General features: G+C 47.7%; 1 protein-coding gene across 1 annotated transcript in view; it reads right to left on the bottom strand.

Annotated features, from left to right (window-relative positions):
- CDA (cytidine deaminase) overlaps positions 1-17,263 on the bottom strand; it is a 22,448-nt gene that overhangs the window by 3,953 nt on the left and 1,232 nt on the right. Inside the window, exons 2-3 of the mRNA XM_008052783.1 lie at positions 5,873-5,984; positions 1,431-1,488 (exon numbers count right to left, since the gene is read on the bottom strand). Of these exons, the coding sequence (XP_008050974.1) occupies positions 1,431-1,488; positions 5,873-5,984 (170 nt within the window). The remainder of the gene's footprint in view (positions 1-1,430; positions 1,489-5,872; positions 5,985-17,263) is intronic.

Genomic DNA, 17,263 nt, shown 5'->3' with positions numbered 1-17,263 from the left:
AAAAAAAAAGTGGTAAAATAGACGACATAAAATTGGCCTTTTTTTTTTTTTGAGAAGGAGTCTCACTCTGTCACCCAGGCAGGCTGGAGTGCAGTGGCACACTCGTGGCCACCACAGCCTTGACCTGCTGGACTCAGGTGATTCTTCCACCTCAGCCTTCCAAGTTGCTGGAAGCATAGGCATGCACCATCATGCTGGGCTAATTTTTTGATTTCTTGTAGAGATGTTGCTCAGGCTGGTCTTGAACCCCTGAGCTCAGGCAGTCCTCTCGCCTCTGCCTCCCAAAGTGCTGGGATTACAAGCGTGAGCAACCGCGTCCGACAAAATTAGTCATTTTAACAATGCTTAAGTATACGCTTAAGTTCCTGTTACTCTTGGAATAAAATATACCCTCTGTCCCACAGCCTACAAGGTCCCTTGTGATCCGGGCTCAGCCCACGCCTCTGACATCCTATCCTACTGTTTTTCAAACAGAGGCCTTTCCTGGTCATCTAAGCCAAGGTTGATAGTTTCTTTTGTCAAGTGTCAGGCAGTAAATATTTTAGGTTTAAAGGCCATGTGGCCCTTTCATAACTGCTTACCCCTGCTGCTGTTAGGCCAATGTAGCCATAAATAGGTGAGGCCGGGTGTGGTGGCTCATGCCTATAATCCCAGCACTTTGGGAGGCTGAGGTGAAAGGATTGCCTGAGCCCATGGGCTCGAGACCCACCTGGGCAACTTGACAAGACCTTGTCTCTACAATAAATCAAAAAATTAGCCGGGCATGGTGGCACATGCCTGTAGTTCTAGCTACTTGAAAGGCTGAAGCAGAAGGATCGCCTGAGGCTGGCAGGTCGAGGCCACAGTGGCCACGAGTGTGCCACTGCACTCTAGCCTGGGTGACAGAGTGAGACTCTGAAAAGAAAAAAAAAAATAGGTGAATGAATGGGTATGGCTGTGTTCCAATAAAACTTTATTTGCAAAAATAAGCAGCAGGCTGGATTTGGTCTGCGGACTGTAGTTTGCTGACCTGTGATCTGTAGCGTCGTCTGCTGCCCCTCTGTCACTTGACTACTTTTCCTGCATGTTTTTCTTTGTGCCCTCTTAGCTCTCAGAAATGCCACTGTTTATTTACTTTGCTCCCTATTTCTATTTATTGTCTGTCTTCTGTACTAGACGATAAGCTCGGTGAGGGCAGGGCCTAGCCTGACTTTTCCCTGCTGTCTCTCCATAGACTGGCACAGAGTAGATACAAACTCAATAAGTTTTTGTTGAATGAAGGAATAATTTTCAGCACTTCATGCAAGGTTGGAAAGGCCTTAGAAATCAGTCAACTGAGCAAACAGGACAGTAGCTGTGTCTCTTCTCCGGCTGCCTGACATTGTTTCCATTGCCTGGGACAATAAAGGGGCATCAGCTTTACATTCCAGAAAGCAAGAGAAGCTGCTTACCTCTCTCATGACTTGCCTGCAGGCCCCACATGGTGTGATAAAATCATCTTGCACGTCACTGGAGAAGCAAAGAATCAAACTCAGATCAGTCACTTTCAAGGCAGGAGGACATTTGCTAAGATGCAGGTGCTGAGTCCCAACCTGTTCCAGAGTAGGTCAAACCTCATCAGGCAATTCCTGATTCACAGACACACTGTGTCCTAGAGGCCCGGAAAGTGACTTGGCGACTTTCCACACTTCCATGAGGCAAGGCCATGGACAGGAATTCTCATTAGTGTGTGTCATAAACATTTGGTGAGCATTTATTGTCACCCAGGCCCCGAGGATACAAAGGTTGAGGAGAATTTGTCTTTGGCCTTCAAGAGATTGTTTAGCCCAATGGCTGATGTAGGGAATGAAATGATTTATCATTTTAAACAAAATGCAGTGAGAACATTCAGTAAGAGGGAGACGATCCCTGCCTATGGGGTGAGAAAGAAAATTTTAGAGATGACCTGACATCTGGATTGGTCCTTGGAGGAAGTGTAGAGTTCATGAATCACCATTTAATGATACTCCAAGCTCTGTACCAGGCACTTGACATCCATTATTTCATTTAATTCTCAGAACCACCTGGATGTCAGAATGGCCGTTTTAAGGGTAAGGAAGTAGGTTCGGTGAGATGAAGTAACAGAGATGCTGCTCTGAAGCCCTGGGTTTTTCGGTGTTGTAGTCAAAGGAAATAAACAGTGTGTGCAAAGCCCCTGGGGCCTGGAAGAATGACATGCATGTGGATCAAAGAGAAAAATAGGATCACTGGGTCTGAGAAATTAATTTTTTTTCTTGCACAGAATACACATTCTTCTTAGAATTGTCTCACTTCGATCAACACATTTTTATTGAGCATCTACTATGTGTCAGGCACTGTCACTGGTGCTGAGGGTGCAGCAGTGAACAAAATAGAAAAAATTCACTGTGCTCAGGAGTTTATAGATTAGAGGAAAGCAGACTGACCAGCCGACCGAGCAGCCAGCCGTGAGTCAAGCGGAGACAGGGACAGACGCCAGGAATAGAATCAAGCAGCTGAATCCTCATGATAACTACAAGTGGTTCAGCCAAAGAAAGGCTCTGTTCCATGGAAAGGTGAAAGCCTCTCTGATCTCACTTCTGGTTTCCGAAGAAAAGCCCCTGGGCACATGAGAAGGAAGGGACACCAGACCAGGATGCCCAAGAGCTAAGTTAGCCCTTGCAATGACTGGGTGACAGCTGTTGCAGCCAGGGGCCTCTCTAAAGTACTTTGGAGATTGTTATTTTTCACTTCATTTGACCAAAAGCCTGCTCTATGCCAGGCAGGCAAGGGAAAGGAGCGACAAGTTACAGAATCCCCTGCGTCACCTGGAAGGGGGGATCCAGTCTCTATGTAAATGCTATAACAAAGGTTAGGGACATGCGAGAAGTGCTCTGAATGAAATTCAGCCTCCCTTTCATGGCCTGTAAGGTCCTAAATGATCTCGCCCCTGCTGGGCTCATCTTTCTCAATCTTGTGGCATGCGTGGCACACTACCTAGTGGACAGTTCCTTGGACAAGGTGACCTGTGTCAGGGTTATCAAGGGGGGCACACATGCATTCTACTGGGAACCTGGATTTGGTGTAGGGTTCAGCCATCAAAAGTCACACGATAATGCTACTAGACAGCATGGCTCTGAGGATGGGGATACAGCCTGGTAATAATAATCACCTATACATATATGGCGCTTCTCTGTGCCAGGCACTATACTAGGGACCTCCAGATGACCCTGTAAGAGGCAGGGGTATGCAGGGACCCTTATGACCTGCATGTTATAGATCATGGAAGGTGAAGCAACTTGGTCAAGGTCACAGAGCTAGTGAGAGGCAGAACCTGGTCTTGAACCCAGAACCTATGCACTCTGCCTTTGGTCATTTTGCAGCTTGCAGGAATGACAATGATTAACTGTAAAACAATAGTTTTCACTTATTTCATACTCTGTGTCAAGAACTTTACAGAAATAATCTCATGAGTTCCCACAACAAATCAATCTCTTCCCTTCCACAGATAAAAAGCCAGACTCAGAGACTCTAAGCCACATGCCCAAGGTGATAACACAGCAGGGTTTGGAAACTGGTCTCACTCACCCTGGGATCAACCATTACTCAATATTCCTGCTGAGAGTAAGTGCTAAAAGCCAGAATGTAAACTGGGCATGGTGGTTCATGCCTATAATCCCAGCACTTTGGGAGGCTGAGACAGGAGAATTGCTTGAGCCCAGGAGTTCAAGACCAGCCTGGGCAACATAGTGTGACCTTGTCTCCAAAAAATAAAAATCCTAAAATTGTAAAAAATAATTAATACAAAATAAACAAAAGCCAGAATGTGCAGGTGCACCAGGACATCTCTCCACGCTTCCCCCTTTCTCCCTCTCCCTTGCCCTTCACTCTGTCCTGCCTTTTGCCAGGTATTTGCAGTTTCCTGGCTTCTACGGACCTTGGTCACATACTGAGGCCATGCTTCTCAGACTCGACAGGCTGGAAACCTACTGATTACTGCCGGGGACCCTGGTGGGGCAAGTTTATCTCTCTGTGAACAGTCCCATCCTGGGTTCTGCAACGCACTGGCCTTTCCTGAGTGCAGCTTCCATTCTTAGAGACCTCGGAGGGGCTCTCGCAGACTGTTCAGACGTGTCCAATGGTAACAAGGGAGTTGGCACTTCTCATTCATCCTCTAAATCCATGCTCTCAATTTAACAAGTCATTAGTGAGATAATGACTGCATTTCTGGTTCGGGAAAGCCGGTACAGGCTGAATACCCAGAGCAGAGCAGTTGGGTGGTAGAAAAATGCAGGCTTTGTGTAAATAAGGACATTTGCAAATCATCACTAGCAATACTCATGTTTAAAAGTAGATAATGACCAATAGAAAAAGCCTTCCCTTTGGAAAAATTCTAAACAGAGCAAGGCATCATTATCCTTTGGTTGACTTTGGCCTCTTTCCCCCAGTATATCATTATTTCCTTGGATCAGCTTTGAAATGGATTTATTTCCCTCCTTTTTTTCCCATAAGTATAACTCACCTCCTAATCCTTGTTCATCTGTACAGAATGTTCTCAGCACAGCCTCATTTATTCCTCCAGAGGCTGAAGGGAAGCCAGGGCAGACCTTGGTCATAGGGAAGGCTCCTAAATGCCAGGTCCTTCTCCATACTCGCACCCTTGGCTGCAATTACTCAGAAATAAACCATGAAAAAGCTGGACCACCTCGGGCCAGACGGAGGCAAAGTTTAGGATCTTAGCAAAGGCACAGGGGCTTACTTCTGCCACACGGCCTCCACTGGCCTTGCTCTAAGCCCCTGTGTCTGTGCAGCTTGACCATCAGCCAGAGAGGTGCCACAGCTCTGCCGCCATGTGTTATCTCCATTGTGAAGAGCTCATTCCCTCACAGATGTGACCCATGCAGCCAGAAGTTCCTGGAGACCAACTTGGTCAGCCCAGGCAGCCTCTTCCTGGGTGGGGCAAACCTCTCCCAGGTCATATTCTTTGCACCATTAACTTGCTGAGAAAACTCTCTCATAGACAGTACAAAGGTACACCCAGGAGCAATTCACCATTAAGTCATTAAATTAATGGGGCCCCAATTAGTAAAACAGTTCATTTACATGCTTGAATCCCCAAATCATTGAGTCTGGGTCCAGTGCCAACAAGAATTCAATGTGCTCACTAGGAGGGTAAGCTCACGGGAGCTAGGATATTTGTGTTTGGGGTATTTAGGGAGAATTGATGGGAGCTCTTGGTCAACTGGAACTTGGGCTGGCATCTGATTAGTCTGAACCATAACTAGTGTTTACCTGGCTACCACTCCACCAGTTTGTCTTTGTACCTGGGTTCTGGCACCTCAAGGTGCTGAGTGGCTCATTTAGGTCCCAGTACCAGGTTGAGGAGAGCAGGGAAGAGTGTCGGTCTTCTGGCACAGCGTGGTGCAGCAGAATGAGCAGTGAGACTCTGGGACCTGAGTTTTGTCCCAGCTCTGCCATTAGCTCCCAGGAAAGTTGTTCAACTTCTCTGGGCCTCAGTTTTTTCAGCTGTAAAATGGGGATGGTGGCAAGGGAGTCTATACTAGGTGTTTTTGGAGTCCCTTCAGCTTCAGGTTTCTTCATTGCCTTCCTATTGTATCTTGTAGGAATTCTACTGTATTTTGTGTTGCTGGAACAGGAACATGATGGCCTTGGATGAGAGCTACCTTGGTTGTTTACCTGCTCTGAAGGCTCACTGAGGGCAGAGTCTATTTCTTATTTATCTCTTTATCCTCAGCACTTGGCCCAGTGCCTGGCATGCAAGAAGTGCACAGTAAGTATACTCAAAGGAAGGAAGGAATGAGTAAATGATAGAAGCAAGGGGGATGTTGGCTGAAGAGGTGAATGGTTATTGCTGCAACCTGGTTTTCCCACTCACCTGGAGACAGCAATTGCCAGGAAATCCTTGGACCCTTCTGAGACTGCCTTCTGGATAGCAGTCCGTTCAGCACAGATGCCCAGCGGGTAGCTGGCATTTTCTACATTGCACCCTGAGAAGAGAGGGAAGTCCAGTGTTATACCAATAAAACCACTTCCTGCTGCATGTGTGGAGTAAGAGGCTTGCCCCATTCCAGTGCAAGAGGGAACTGCTTATTCTGAACAAGGTGGGGAGAAGGAAAGGACAATTTGATAGGAAGCATTGAGAGACTCTTTGACCCATGGTAGTGGCCGAGGTGGAAAGATCACCTGAGTCCAGCAGGTCGAGGTTGCAGTGGCTGTGAGTATGCCACTGCACTCCAGTCTGTGCAACAGAGTGAGACTCCTACTCAAAAAAAAAAAAAAAATGGGGTGTTAGCTTCCAACCCAGCCTATTGTTCCAGGTGCCTCAATGGCTGCTATTAAGATGAGACAGTGTGGTGGGCCAGGCACAGAAGCTAGTCAGTAAGAAGGAGAGTTGACAGGGTTTCAGAGCCATGTCCAGAAGGGGTCTTTGGGTGTGGTGCTCCTATATGGAAGTGTCTGGAAGCAGACAGATCAGGAGGTTTCTGAGTTTTTGATAGAATTGGATAACCAAAGCCACAGTCTAGCCTATAAAAAAATCTGTGATTTTTCATTCTCTAAAGAAATCCCCGGGCCCCTAAAACTCCACCATAAATGTGCTGAGAGAGCTGTGTGCTCCCAAGGAGGACACTGTCTTTCATACCCACTTTAGAGGACAATAATGGTCAAGAGAGAAGCTCTCAGAGGGTAAAGCCAGGGGCCCCAACAGATGGTGAACAAGGGTTACCCCAGAGTAGAAAGGGGCAGGGAGTATAAACCAGGACAGGGAGCCTTCACACTGACAATGGGGTTAAAAACTGCCGTGAACTGGTGACTACCATGTTTTACCCTGTTCTTCCTCTTTCCTAATGAGAGATTTTATTGCCGTCCCTTCTTAGTCCTCGTTATATATGGTGGGAGTGGGTGTGGCATGGGAGGCAGATAATTATTTCTTTTTTGTTGTTGTTGTTGAGTTGGAGTCTCACTCTGTCACCCAGACTGAAGTGCAGTGGCCACTCCCGGCCACAGCAGCCTCGACCTGCTGGGCTCCGGCGACGCTTCCGCCTCAGCCTTCCAAGTAGCTGGAACTACAGGCGCGCGCTACCACACCTGGCTAATTTTTTGATTTATTGTAGAGATGAGGTCTCACTAAGTTGCCGAGGTGGGTCTTGAACCCGCGGGCTCAGGCAATTCACTCGCCTCAGCCTCCCAAGGCGCAGGATTACAGGCTGAGCCACTGAGCCTGGCTGATAATTATTTCTTAGTTTACAGACCACTAGACCAGCAGAGTCACGTCTGGATGAGAGAGAAAGAGATGTGCAGCACCATGAGATCCTGCTCTTAGAGCTGGGTGCAGAGACCAGGTGGGACTTTGGGTTGCCTCCCTTAGGGAGGTGGTAAGTGGGGGTCCTATGTGTGGGAAGAAGGATGTGACTTACAGGCCAGAGGGACCCTGTGGCAGAGACTGCTAATTGTTCCCAGCGTCACTCCCCCAATAGACTCCACCTGAGTTAGGAAAGGCTAAATAGCTGAAGATGGCATTTCTCAGCCTCTCCTTGAAGCTTTGTTTAATCCGGAAGTTTTAGCCAAATGGGATGTGAGCAGAAGGGATGGTGCTATGAGCAACTTCTAGTGACATTTTTATGAGACTATTACCTGCTCTCCACTTCATCTTTCCCCCTCTCTGGGATTGGCATATGGATGTGATGATGTGTGGCAGTTTGAACATGTGGATGGGGACACCCGCCCTAGATGGGTTGTCTAAACAGAAGGAGTATGATCTCCAGGAAAACTTTGCAGGACTGGGCAACAGAGTCTGTATGGCCCAGACTACAGCCAACCCCTGATCTGTTAGATGAGAGAGAAAAAAGCAGCCATCTTGTTCAAGTCACTATATGTATTTGTGTCATCAATTTAGTCTGTTTCTTTTTTTCTTTTCTTTTTTTTTTTTTTTGAGTTGGAGTCTCACTCCATCGCCCAGGCTGGAGTGCAGTGGCAAGCTCACGGCTACCCCAGCACCGATCTACTGGGCTCCAGTGATCCTTCTGCCTCAGTCTTCCAAGTTGCCGGAACTACAGGCAGGCTCTACCACGCCCAGCTAATTTTTGTTTTATTGTAGAGATGATGTCTCACTAAGTTGCCTGGGCTGGTCTCGAACCCGCGGAGACAATCCATTCACCTCAGCCTCCCAAACTGCTGGGATTACAGGCTGAGCCACCAAGCCCAGCCTAGTCTGTTTCTTAACTATGATGCTCCCCTTTCCTAAGTTTGAGTCTTCATTGTGATTATGCAGTATTTTGTTCTTCACGTATTTATGGAATTTGGAAATTGGTCATTATCTCCTCATATACTTTTCTTTATGCATTTTTCTTTCCCTCCATTATTTACATTGGAATGTTAGGAGAGGTTAAATGCATCATTTAGTTCATAGTTCTCGGGATTACAGGTACAAGTTCATAGTTCTCGGGATTACAGGTACAAGCGTCCAGAGCTGATGATGTCAGTAGACAGCGCTGGGACCAGGGTAAATGTGTTCTCAGTCATGCATGAAATGGATGTAGAGTGTTAGGTGGGGGCTACTTTTGGGAAGAAGGCTAGGTTATCTGAGCAGGGTACAAGCAGATAAGAAAGATATTTAAAGAAAGGCATTTCAGGTGAGGATCAGGAAGCTGGTTGGGGAGATACGGTGGGAGCAAGAAGGATTCGTTTATTCATTTATTCTACCAAAAGGTAGACTATAGTGAGCACTACTGTGTTGATAACTTGGTTATCCACTTATTCCTTTTTTTTCCCCTAGAGAAAGAGCCTCATTTCATTTCCCAGCATGTCGTTAAATGGGAGATGCCATCTTGTCTCACATGACCTTGCTATTGGCTTACGGGTGAGCACCTGACCCAAACTGGCCAATCAGAGATGGTCTCTGTGTGGGACTTTCCATTGCTCTCTGAGACACTGAATGTGGGCAGCCGTGTTTCCATTCAATAATTGGATGAAATGGACACTGAGAAGAATGGATGAGAGATGAGATGAGAGATAGCAAGAAAAACGTCTGGCTGGTGCCATTTGCTCCTGAGATCCAGCCACACATGAGCTCTTCCCACAGTTTAGTTATATAAGCCAATACATCCTCCTCTTGTCTGAAATAGTTCATATGCATTTCTATCATTGACAATCATACAGGAATCAGTTGATACAGTTGGGCTATGGGACAGCAATCGGGAATTGCAACCCTGAAAGTAGTGGTTAGCATTTATTGAATGCCTACTTTGGCCAAGTGTTTGTTCATATTTAAATGTTAATTATTAAAGCCGGGATAACTAGCCCCTTATTGTTCAGTTTCTGCCAACGCAAGTCGAATGAATAAATGAATTCCTCTTGCTCCCACCTTATCTCCCCAGTCAGGTTCCTGATCCTCACCTGAAATGGCTTTCTTTAAGTATCACTCTTATCTGCTTGCATTGTGCACCACCCCACCTTCACTAACATCCCTGCACTTGACTTTTTTCACTTCCAGATTATGGTTCCTGCTAGCTTCACTCCCAGTCTAGCAACCCTTTAGACCCTGACCTTGCAGTTGCCTTGCCCCATCCTATTCTGGACTAAGGTCAATGCTTTTCCTGTTAGGCATGATTCACACAGATCTTGGGTTTTGCTGGCATGCTTTTAAGGTGAATTGCCACACTTGCAGAAGACCCAGTCTCTCAGGATGATTGCATGTGTCTGTGTTGGAAGTTTAGAAAGGCCTCATATGGAGGAATCTTCCTTTGTTGGGTGTCAAACATTTCAATAGGCCAGTGAATGAGAGACAGAGCTTGTTACAGCAGGAAGAGCACTCACATACCACACTAATCAAACAGTACTTTATAGAAAGAGGTTCCATTAGGTTCCATTCTGCCCTGGGCAAATATTCAAACCACACCAGGCCCTGAGCTGACTAACACAATTACCCATTAGTGAAATGGCATTTCCTGCTTCAATGCTAGATGTCAAATATGCAAATAATAATTATATTTGGAGCCTCTAGCAAGTTCAAGTATAATTTCCTAGTTTTGCTCAGAAAAAAAAGGAAAGAGAAGAAAAGAGGAAGGAAGCTCTGACTATTTGCTGCAATCCTAAAAGGTCAGATAATTTTGTTTTGCTTCCCTATGCCCAGAAAACAGGCCATCATCTGACCAGGCAAACCACTCCATTCCTGGCATTGCCTTTGCTTATGCTGGAATACACACAAGAAACAGGCTGGGTGGATGCCAGATTAGGAATCCATACTTATAAGATTGGGCCAAATAATAGATGATACTGCTAATGTTAATAATCGTGTTCTTTTAAGGGGCATTCATCTCTGACCCTTAGAGAACACTACTTTTTTTAGGTCATTTAATCCTTATAACAGCTAGGTAAGGCAGATACAATTATAAGCCCATTTTATAGAAGGTACAAGCTGAGGCTTGTGGCAGGAAGCCAAAACATGCATCCTGGCCTGTCGGATACAAAGGATTCTTCCTACTCTCTATGGCATTTCCGGGAGGCCATGTTTTGAGATGGTTTGGTGCTTAAGCCAAAGCTGAAGTCAGATGTTTTCAAGTCATTAGCCAGGAAAGATGTCAGAATTAGGTGATCTTGCCCCAGCCTCCCAGAGAAGAAACCACTGCCAGAGAGCACTGTACCTATTCTCTTTTCTGAGGGATCTTAATAAGGTTAGAGTAGTGATTCTCACACTCAAGCAGGTGGGCATCAGGACATTTTGAGAGACTTCTTTTTAAAATTTATTTTTATTTTTAGAAATAGGGTCTTGCTAGGTTGTCCAAATGGTATTTGAACTTCTAGGTTCAAGTGATCCTCTGTGTCAGCCTCCTCAGAAGAGAGCTTCTTAAAACATTTCTAAGCCCCTCTCCTGGAGTTTCTGGTACAATAGGTCTGGGTTAAGTGGGGCTCAAGGACTCAAATTCCTAACAAGTTCCCAGGAACTGCTGGGGCTACAGGTCTGGGACCACATTTGAGAATCATTGGATTAGAGAAATGTCATGTCCATGAACTTGAACAAATACTACAACCTCTCCATGTTCCTAAACTCCTGCTACTGCAAATGTGCAATTTCATGTATGAATTCTATTCTAACTCAACTGTAGAGTTGAGGAATTTTAGTAAAGCTCATCTTTGTAATGAGCCACAATTGAGTGTCAGTGAGGAGGACTTTGATGTTCCTTGGGGGAAGGGGACAGTGGGAAATGGGATATGGTGGGGGAGGCAGGGCTGTAAGGTGAAGAAGTAGGTTAGAGTAAGCCTACTTTGACCCAGTCTGGAAGTGCCATGGGGTGGGATACAGGGCCTGCAGTCACCCATCCCTGTGGCGAGGGCCTGGTATCAAGCATCAGGAAATGCTTCCAGGAAAATGCATGCAGGCAGAGAAAGGGATCCCAGGGAGGGAGTCAGGACAGCAGGGCTGGTTTGGGGGAAGATAGAGGGAGAGTCAGATTTAAGGATTAAGCCAAGACAAGCTGGACTCAGCGATCACCCAGGACATCCTAAGTGTCTTTTAAAAATATGGTTAGGCCGGGCTCAGTGGCTCAGCCTGTAATCCCAGCACTTTGGGAGGCCAAGGCGAGTGGATTGCCTGAGCCCACAGTTCGAGACCAGCCCGGGCAACTTGGCAAGACCTCGTCTCTACAACAAATAAAAAAGTAGTCGAGCATGGTAGTGCACACCTGTAGTTCCAGCTGCTTGGAAGGCTGAGGTGGAAGGATCGCCGGAGGCCAGCAGGTTGACCCTGGAGTGGTCGTGAGTGTGCCACGACACTCCGGCCTAGGTGACAGAGACTCCAACTCAAAAAATTATATATATATGTATATACATATACATATATATATATTTGTGCTGGGCATGGTGGCTCATGCCTGTAATCCCGGCACTTTGGGAAGTGGAGGTGAGAGGATTGCCTGAGCCCAGGGGTTCAAGACCAGCCTGGGCAACTTGGCGAGACCTTGTCTCTACAATAAATCAAAAAAATTAGCTGGGTGTGGTGGCATGTGCCTGTGGTTCCAGTTACTTGGAAGTCTGAGGTGGAAGGATCACCTGAGCCCAGCAGGTTGAGGCTGCAGTGAGCTGACTGTGAGCATGACACTGCCCTCCAGCCTGGGCGACAGAGTGAGACTCCAACTCAAAAGTATATATATGACTTGTTCCTCCCAGAATTCATCACAGCTGGTCCAATATAGTGACTTTTCCCTAAATGGCAGATGAAGAGGAGAGAGACGACTATCCCAAGGTCATGAACTGAAGAAGGGACACTCTCCCATCCTCCTTGGGTGGTGCCAGCAAAGAGTTGACAGCAGCCACAACCAAGAGGTCCTGGTTTGTGTGCTGGCCTAAGACCCTTTCTGGAGCTGTGGTGGTGTCACTGCCAGATGCATTCTCCATGTGAGGGCAGGGACACCTTGTGCAGCACCCCTGGGGTTAGAAGTGGTCCCCAGCTTCTTCCCTGCCCTTCTTGCAACCGGCATTGTACAAACACGGGATGAGCTTCCACCATGCCTGAGGCTGGCACTGACTTCATTTCCCCTGCCCTTTTTCTTTGCTTTCTCCATCCTCTTTCTGTGAAATCTCAACTCTCCTCTTAGTGTCTTCATTTCCCTGATCCCTAACAGCTCTTTCTTCACCAGTGAGCCCTTCCTTTCTCTGCAACTTGCCCTTCGCTCTCCCCACAAGCAGTCACAGAATGTCACCAGCCCATGGTGTATTATGAGAACTTAATTGTTGGAGCTGTTAATTACCATCCTGGGTGGCCCATCTGTGAGGGACGTAATGCACTGAGGTTGCTGGGGTTACTGGGGTTGGGAGTAATAGAGGGAAAATGATGATTATTATGAGGTCGTAACAGCAGGGCTATCTTTGCAGCCAGACTTGCTTTTGAATTGGATGGGACACCAGCTGCCTCTGAGAGTGGAAACTCCATGGAGGCTGGTGTTTTATTTGACTGGAGAAAGTCACACACCTGTCCCACTGTAGGCTATAAACTACATTCAGCTGTGTCCTTTCTGTCTCCTGCCTGACTCTCCTTTACCCTAGCATTGCCCCATCTGGTTTCCTCTGACTGTAGAAGCCCTCCTCCAAGCCCCAGCTAACTCCCAGAACACAAACCTGGCCTCACTCCTGTCTCAATAAAGAGATGCAGGGGTTCTAGGAAACGCCCTCCTACACAATCCTCTCATCCCCCTTCCACATACACACCCACCCCCACCCCATGCAGAAAGGGGCAACAGAAAGAGCATGGCATTTGGAATCAGATAAACTGAGCCTCATGTGTCCTGTTTACCCAATGTAGGTGCACTGGCTATAGCTTTGGACTGCTTGGCACACCCCCTTTATTGTGGTAACAGACCCACCCACTCCCCTCTGAGGAGGGATATGTGAATCAGCTGGCTCAATCACAGCACATGGCAATGGTAATTGGCTCAGGGATATGCCTGTGATTGGAGATGAACCAACTGGAGCCTTACCTGAAATTTTTTCATCTGGAATAGGTGGGAAAGGATTCTTTCCTCTCTAGTTTTAAGGCAATAAGAGGCAGTAAGAATAAAAACCAGAGGTTGCCTGCTCTCTGTTCCCTGGTGCCTGGAGAAAGCCTACCTTCAGGATAAGAAAGAGACTAGCACCCAGGAGGATAAAGAAAGGCATCGTTTGGCCAGGCATGGTAGCTCACACCTATAATCCTAGCACTTTGAGAGGCCAAGGCAGGAGGATTGCTTGAAGCCAGGAATTCAGGACCAGCCTGGGCAACATAGTGAGACCTCATCTCTACAGTCTCCTGGGGCTTGGGTGATCCTTCTACCTCAGACTCTCAAGTAGCTGGAACTACAGGCGAGAGCCACCATGCCTGGCTAATTTTTTAAAATTGATTATAGAGACAAGGTCTCGCCAAGTTGCCCAGGCTGGTCTCGAACTCCTGGGCTCAGGCAATTCTCTCACCTCTGCCTCCCAAAGTGATGGGATTACAGGTGTGAGCCACTGCGCCCAGCATGTTACTCTTCTTAATAACATTCTTCAGCTTCCTATTTCCTACCTCTTCAAATTTAAAGTCTCTCGCTAGGCACTATGGCTCACACCTGTAATCCCAGAACTTTGAAAGTCTGAGGTGGGAGGCTTGCTTGAACCCAGGAGTTCAAGATCAGCCTGGTCAACATAGTGAGATCTCATCTCTACAAAAAATAAAAAAATCAGCCAGGCATGTTGGTGTACACCTGTAGTCCCAGCTACTTGGGAGTCTGAGGCAGGGGGAACACCTGAGTCCAGGAGATTGAGGCTGCCACTGCATTCCAGCCTGGGTGACAGAGTGAAGCCCAGACTCAAAAAATTTTTTTAAATATCTCTGATTGGTCTTCAAAAGATCCCACACTCTACCTCCAAATAATAATAATAATACCATTAATAGTAGTAATCGTAGAAACAGCCACCATTTGTGACATTCTTATTGTGAGGCAGAAACTGTGCTAAACACTTTGTAGGCATTCATTCATTAAAGCCTCACAGCCAGGGGTGAAATCCAACATCCAGGATGGATCCAGCACAGGCATCAAGCCATCAGGGCAGATGCTGGCTGCCATGCTGGACCAGCATACCAGTTGAATCCAGCTCTGTTCATAGACAGCCTGAAGGTGGGCATTACAGTTCCCAATTTACTCATGTGTGTACTGAGACCCAGAAGAGTGAAGGGCCTCGCCCAGGGTCACGCAGCTGATAAGCATCAGCCCTCAAACCACAGCCTCTGACTCCAGAGCCTCTACTCCATGCCGTTGGGCCTTTCTAAATCCCCACTGCACAACCCTTTCCCTGGTGACATCTGGCCTTTCCCTGTAGTTGAACTAGGCCATGTCCCCCCTCATATCCTTCATGCACTCCTTCCATAGTCATTGGTTGGGGCTCCCACCTTGAGCCACACATGGCTTGTTCAAGAAGAGACCTCCATGGGGTCAGGGACTATGTCATTTTTGCTCCCAGGACCAAGCACAGAGTTGGTACTCAGCAAATCTCTGTTGCAGTTGACTAAGTCATGAGCTCTGCTCAAAAGAGTTCCTGGGGATCACTTATGAGTGACAGTGTGCCTTCTTTATTGTGGATTAAAAAAAAAAAAGACCAAGCCAGGCTCGGTGGTTCAGCCTGTAATCCCGTGCCTTGGGAGGCTGAGGTGAATGAATTGCCTGAGCCCGTGAGTTCGAGACCCACCTGGGCAACTTAGTGAGACCTCATCTCTACAATAAATCAAAAAAATTAGCCAGGCATGGTAGCGCATGCCTGTAATTCCAGCTACTTGGAAGGATGAGGCAGAAGGATCGCCAGAGCCCCAGCAGGTCGAGTCTGCGGTGGCCAGGAGCGGCCAGTGCACTCCAGTCTGGGTGACAGAGTGAGATTCCAACTCAAAAAAAAAAGGTTCGAGACCCCTGGGCAGCAAGACCTCATCTCTACAATAAAATCACAAAAATCAGCCGGGCATGGTAGCGCTCACCTGTAATTCTGGCTACTCGGAAGGCTGAAGCGGAAGGATCACGGAGCCCAGCAGGTTGAGGCTGCGATAGCCGGGAGTGGCCACTGTACTCCAGCCTGAGTGACAGAGTGAGACTCCAACTCAAAAAAAAAAAAAAAAAAGACCAGAGCATTCGACACTTGGCACCACTGGCTCTGGAGGTGTGATGAGGATGTCTAGCCTCCTGTTAGATACAACAGGACATCCCAGTCCCAGTGCTGGAAAACACGGATGGAAGCCACACTGGTCCCCCCGTCCAGGAAATACTGTGGCCTGACAAGCTGGACCCCAATCACCACCACCAGCACCTCCAATGCTTTCCCCTCTCCCTCTCCAAATGTTCTAATCTTCAAGGCTCAACTCGTTCCTTCATCCAATCAGTCAGTGAACAGCTACTGAGTGCCATCTCTGGGCCAGGCAGGTGCTAGGTAGCTGCAGGAGAAAGCCAATGGCACAAAGATTCAAGACACAGTCCCTGCCCTCTGCACCACAAAGTCCCATGAAGGAGGCAGGTATGGAAATGATGGCGGTGACATCACCATGGGATAAGTGCTGGCGGGGGCGGGGGGTGGGGGATCAGTGTAGGTGCTGGGAGACCGTAGAGCGGTCCTTTTCTGAACCATCTGGAGGACATGTGGAGCTAAAAGAATCAGTGCCTGATTCCACATCAAGGCTCCACCAGGACAGACCTGACTTTCAACATGATACCTGGAGATCCTTTACTCCCCACCGCGCAGCTGCCTTTGGGTCAGGGAACTCCGGATTTCCACCCCAGCTCTGTGATATCGGGCACTTAGCCTCTCTGGGCCTCAGTTTCTCCCTCTGTCTTGCAGCGTTGTGAGGATTAAATGGATAGCATCAGTCACCTTCCTTTCACAAACCAGCACTCCGTCAAGGTGACTTTTCCTGCTTCAGAGGTGTTTAAGACCCAGATGATTCATGAAACCCAATGACCTCAACAGACTAGGATGTTCAAAGGGCACTGTGGACTCTTCCTGCCACCTCTACGCCATGTCCCCCACTGTCCTGAGGGAGAAGTCCTCTAAGCTTGGCAGAAACAAGTTTGAATTTTTGTTCAAGTGAGGTTTTCTACAAAACTAAGAAACCAAGGAGCAAATGAGTGTGGACTCAGGTTCCCTTTCCGCCCTGCCCCCAGGGTGCAAAGTGGTAAAACCCAGGATGCAAATCCATTTTCTTTTACCTCTAACCCAATGTCTATTTTTCCAGCAAAAAAATAAGAGGGCTCTGAGTAGATCATCTCAGGGGTTCTAAACCCAGCCAGCTTCTCTCCTCCAAGGCCTTCAGCAAGTTCCCCCCACCCCAACACCACCTGACTTCCCCACTTTTTTGTCCTGGCCATCCCCGAGCACAGTGGTAGAGACAGGAGAGCAGGGCTTTGGGGATCGCGGTCCTGGGTGTCACCAACAGTGCCCTGTGTGACCTTGGGCAAGTCATGTCACCTCTCGAGGTCTCAGTTTCTTTTCTTCTTTTTTTTTTTTTGAGTTGGAGTCTCACTCGGTTGCCCAGACTGGAGTGCAGTGGCCGCTCCCGGCCACCATAGCCTCGACCTGCTGGGCTCCGGCGATCCTTCCGCCTCAGTCTTCTGAGTAGCTGGAACTATAGGCACGCGCTACCATGCCCGGCTAATTTTTTGATTTATTATGGAGATGAGGTCTCGCCAAGTTGCCCAGGCGGGTCTCGAACCCGCGGGCTCAGGCAATTCACTCACCTCAGACTCCCAAGGCGCGGGATTACAGGCTGAGCCACCGAGCCCGG

This window comes from Carlito syrichta, unplaced genomic scaffold (assembly GCF_000164805.1).
Source record: "Carlito syrichta isolate Samal-C Ts95f unplaced genomic scaffold, Tarsius_syrichta-2.0.1 Scaffold287509, whole genome shotgun sequence".
NCBI lineage: Eukaryota > Metazoa > Chordata > Mammalia > Primates > Tarsiidae > Carlito > Carlito syrichta.
Note: the sequence above shows the minus strand (reverse complement) of the source record. Positions and strands in the feature narration are given on the sequence as shown.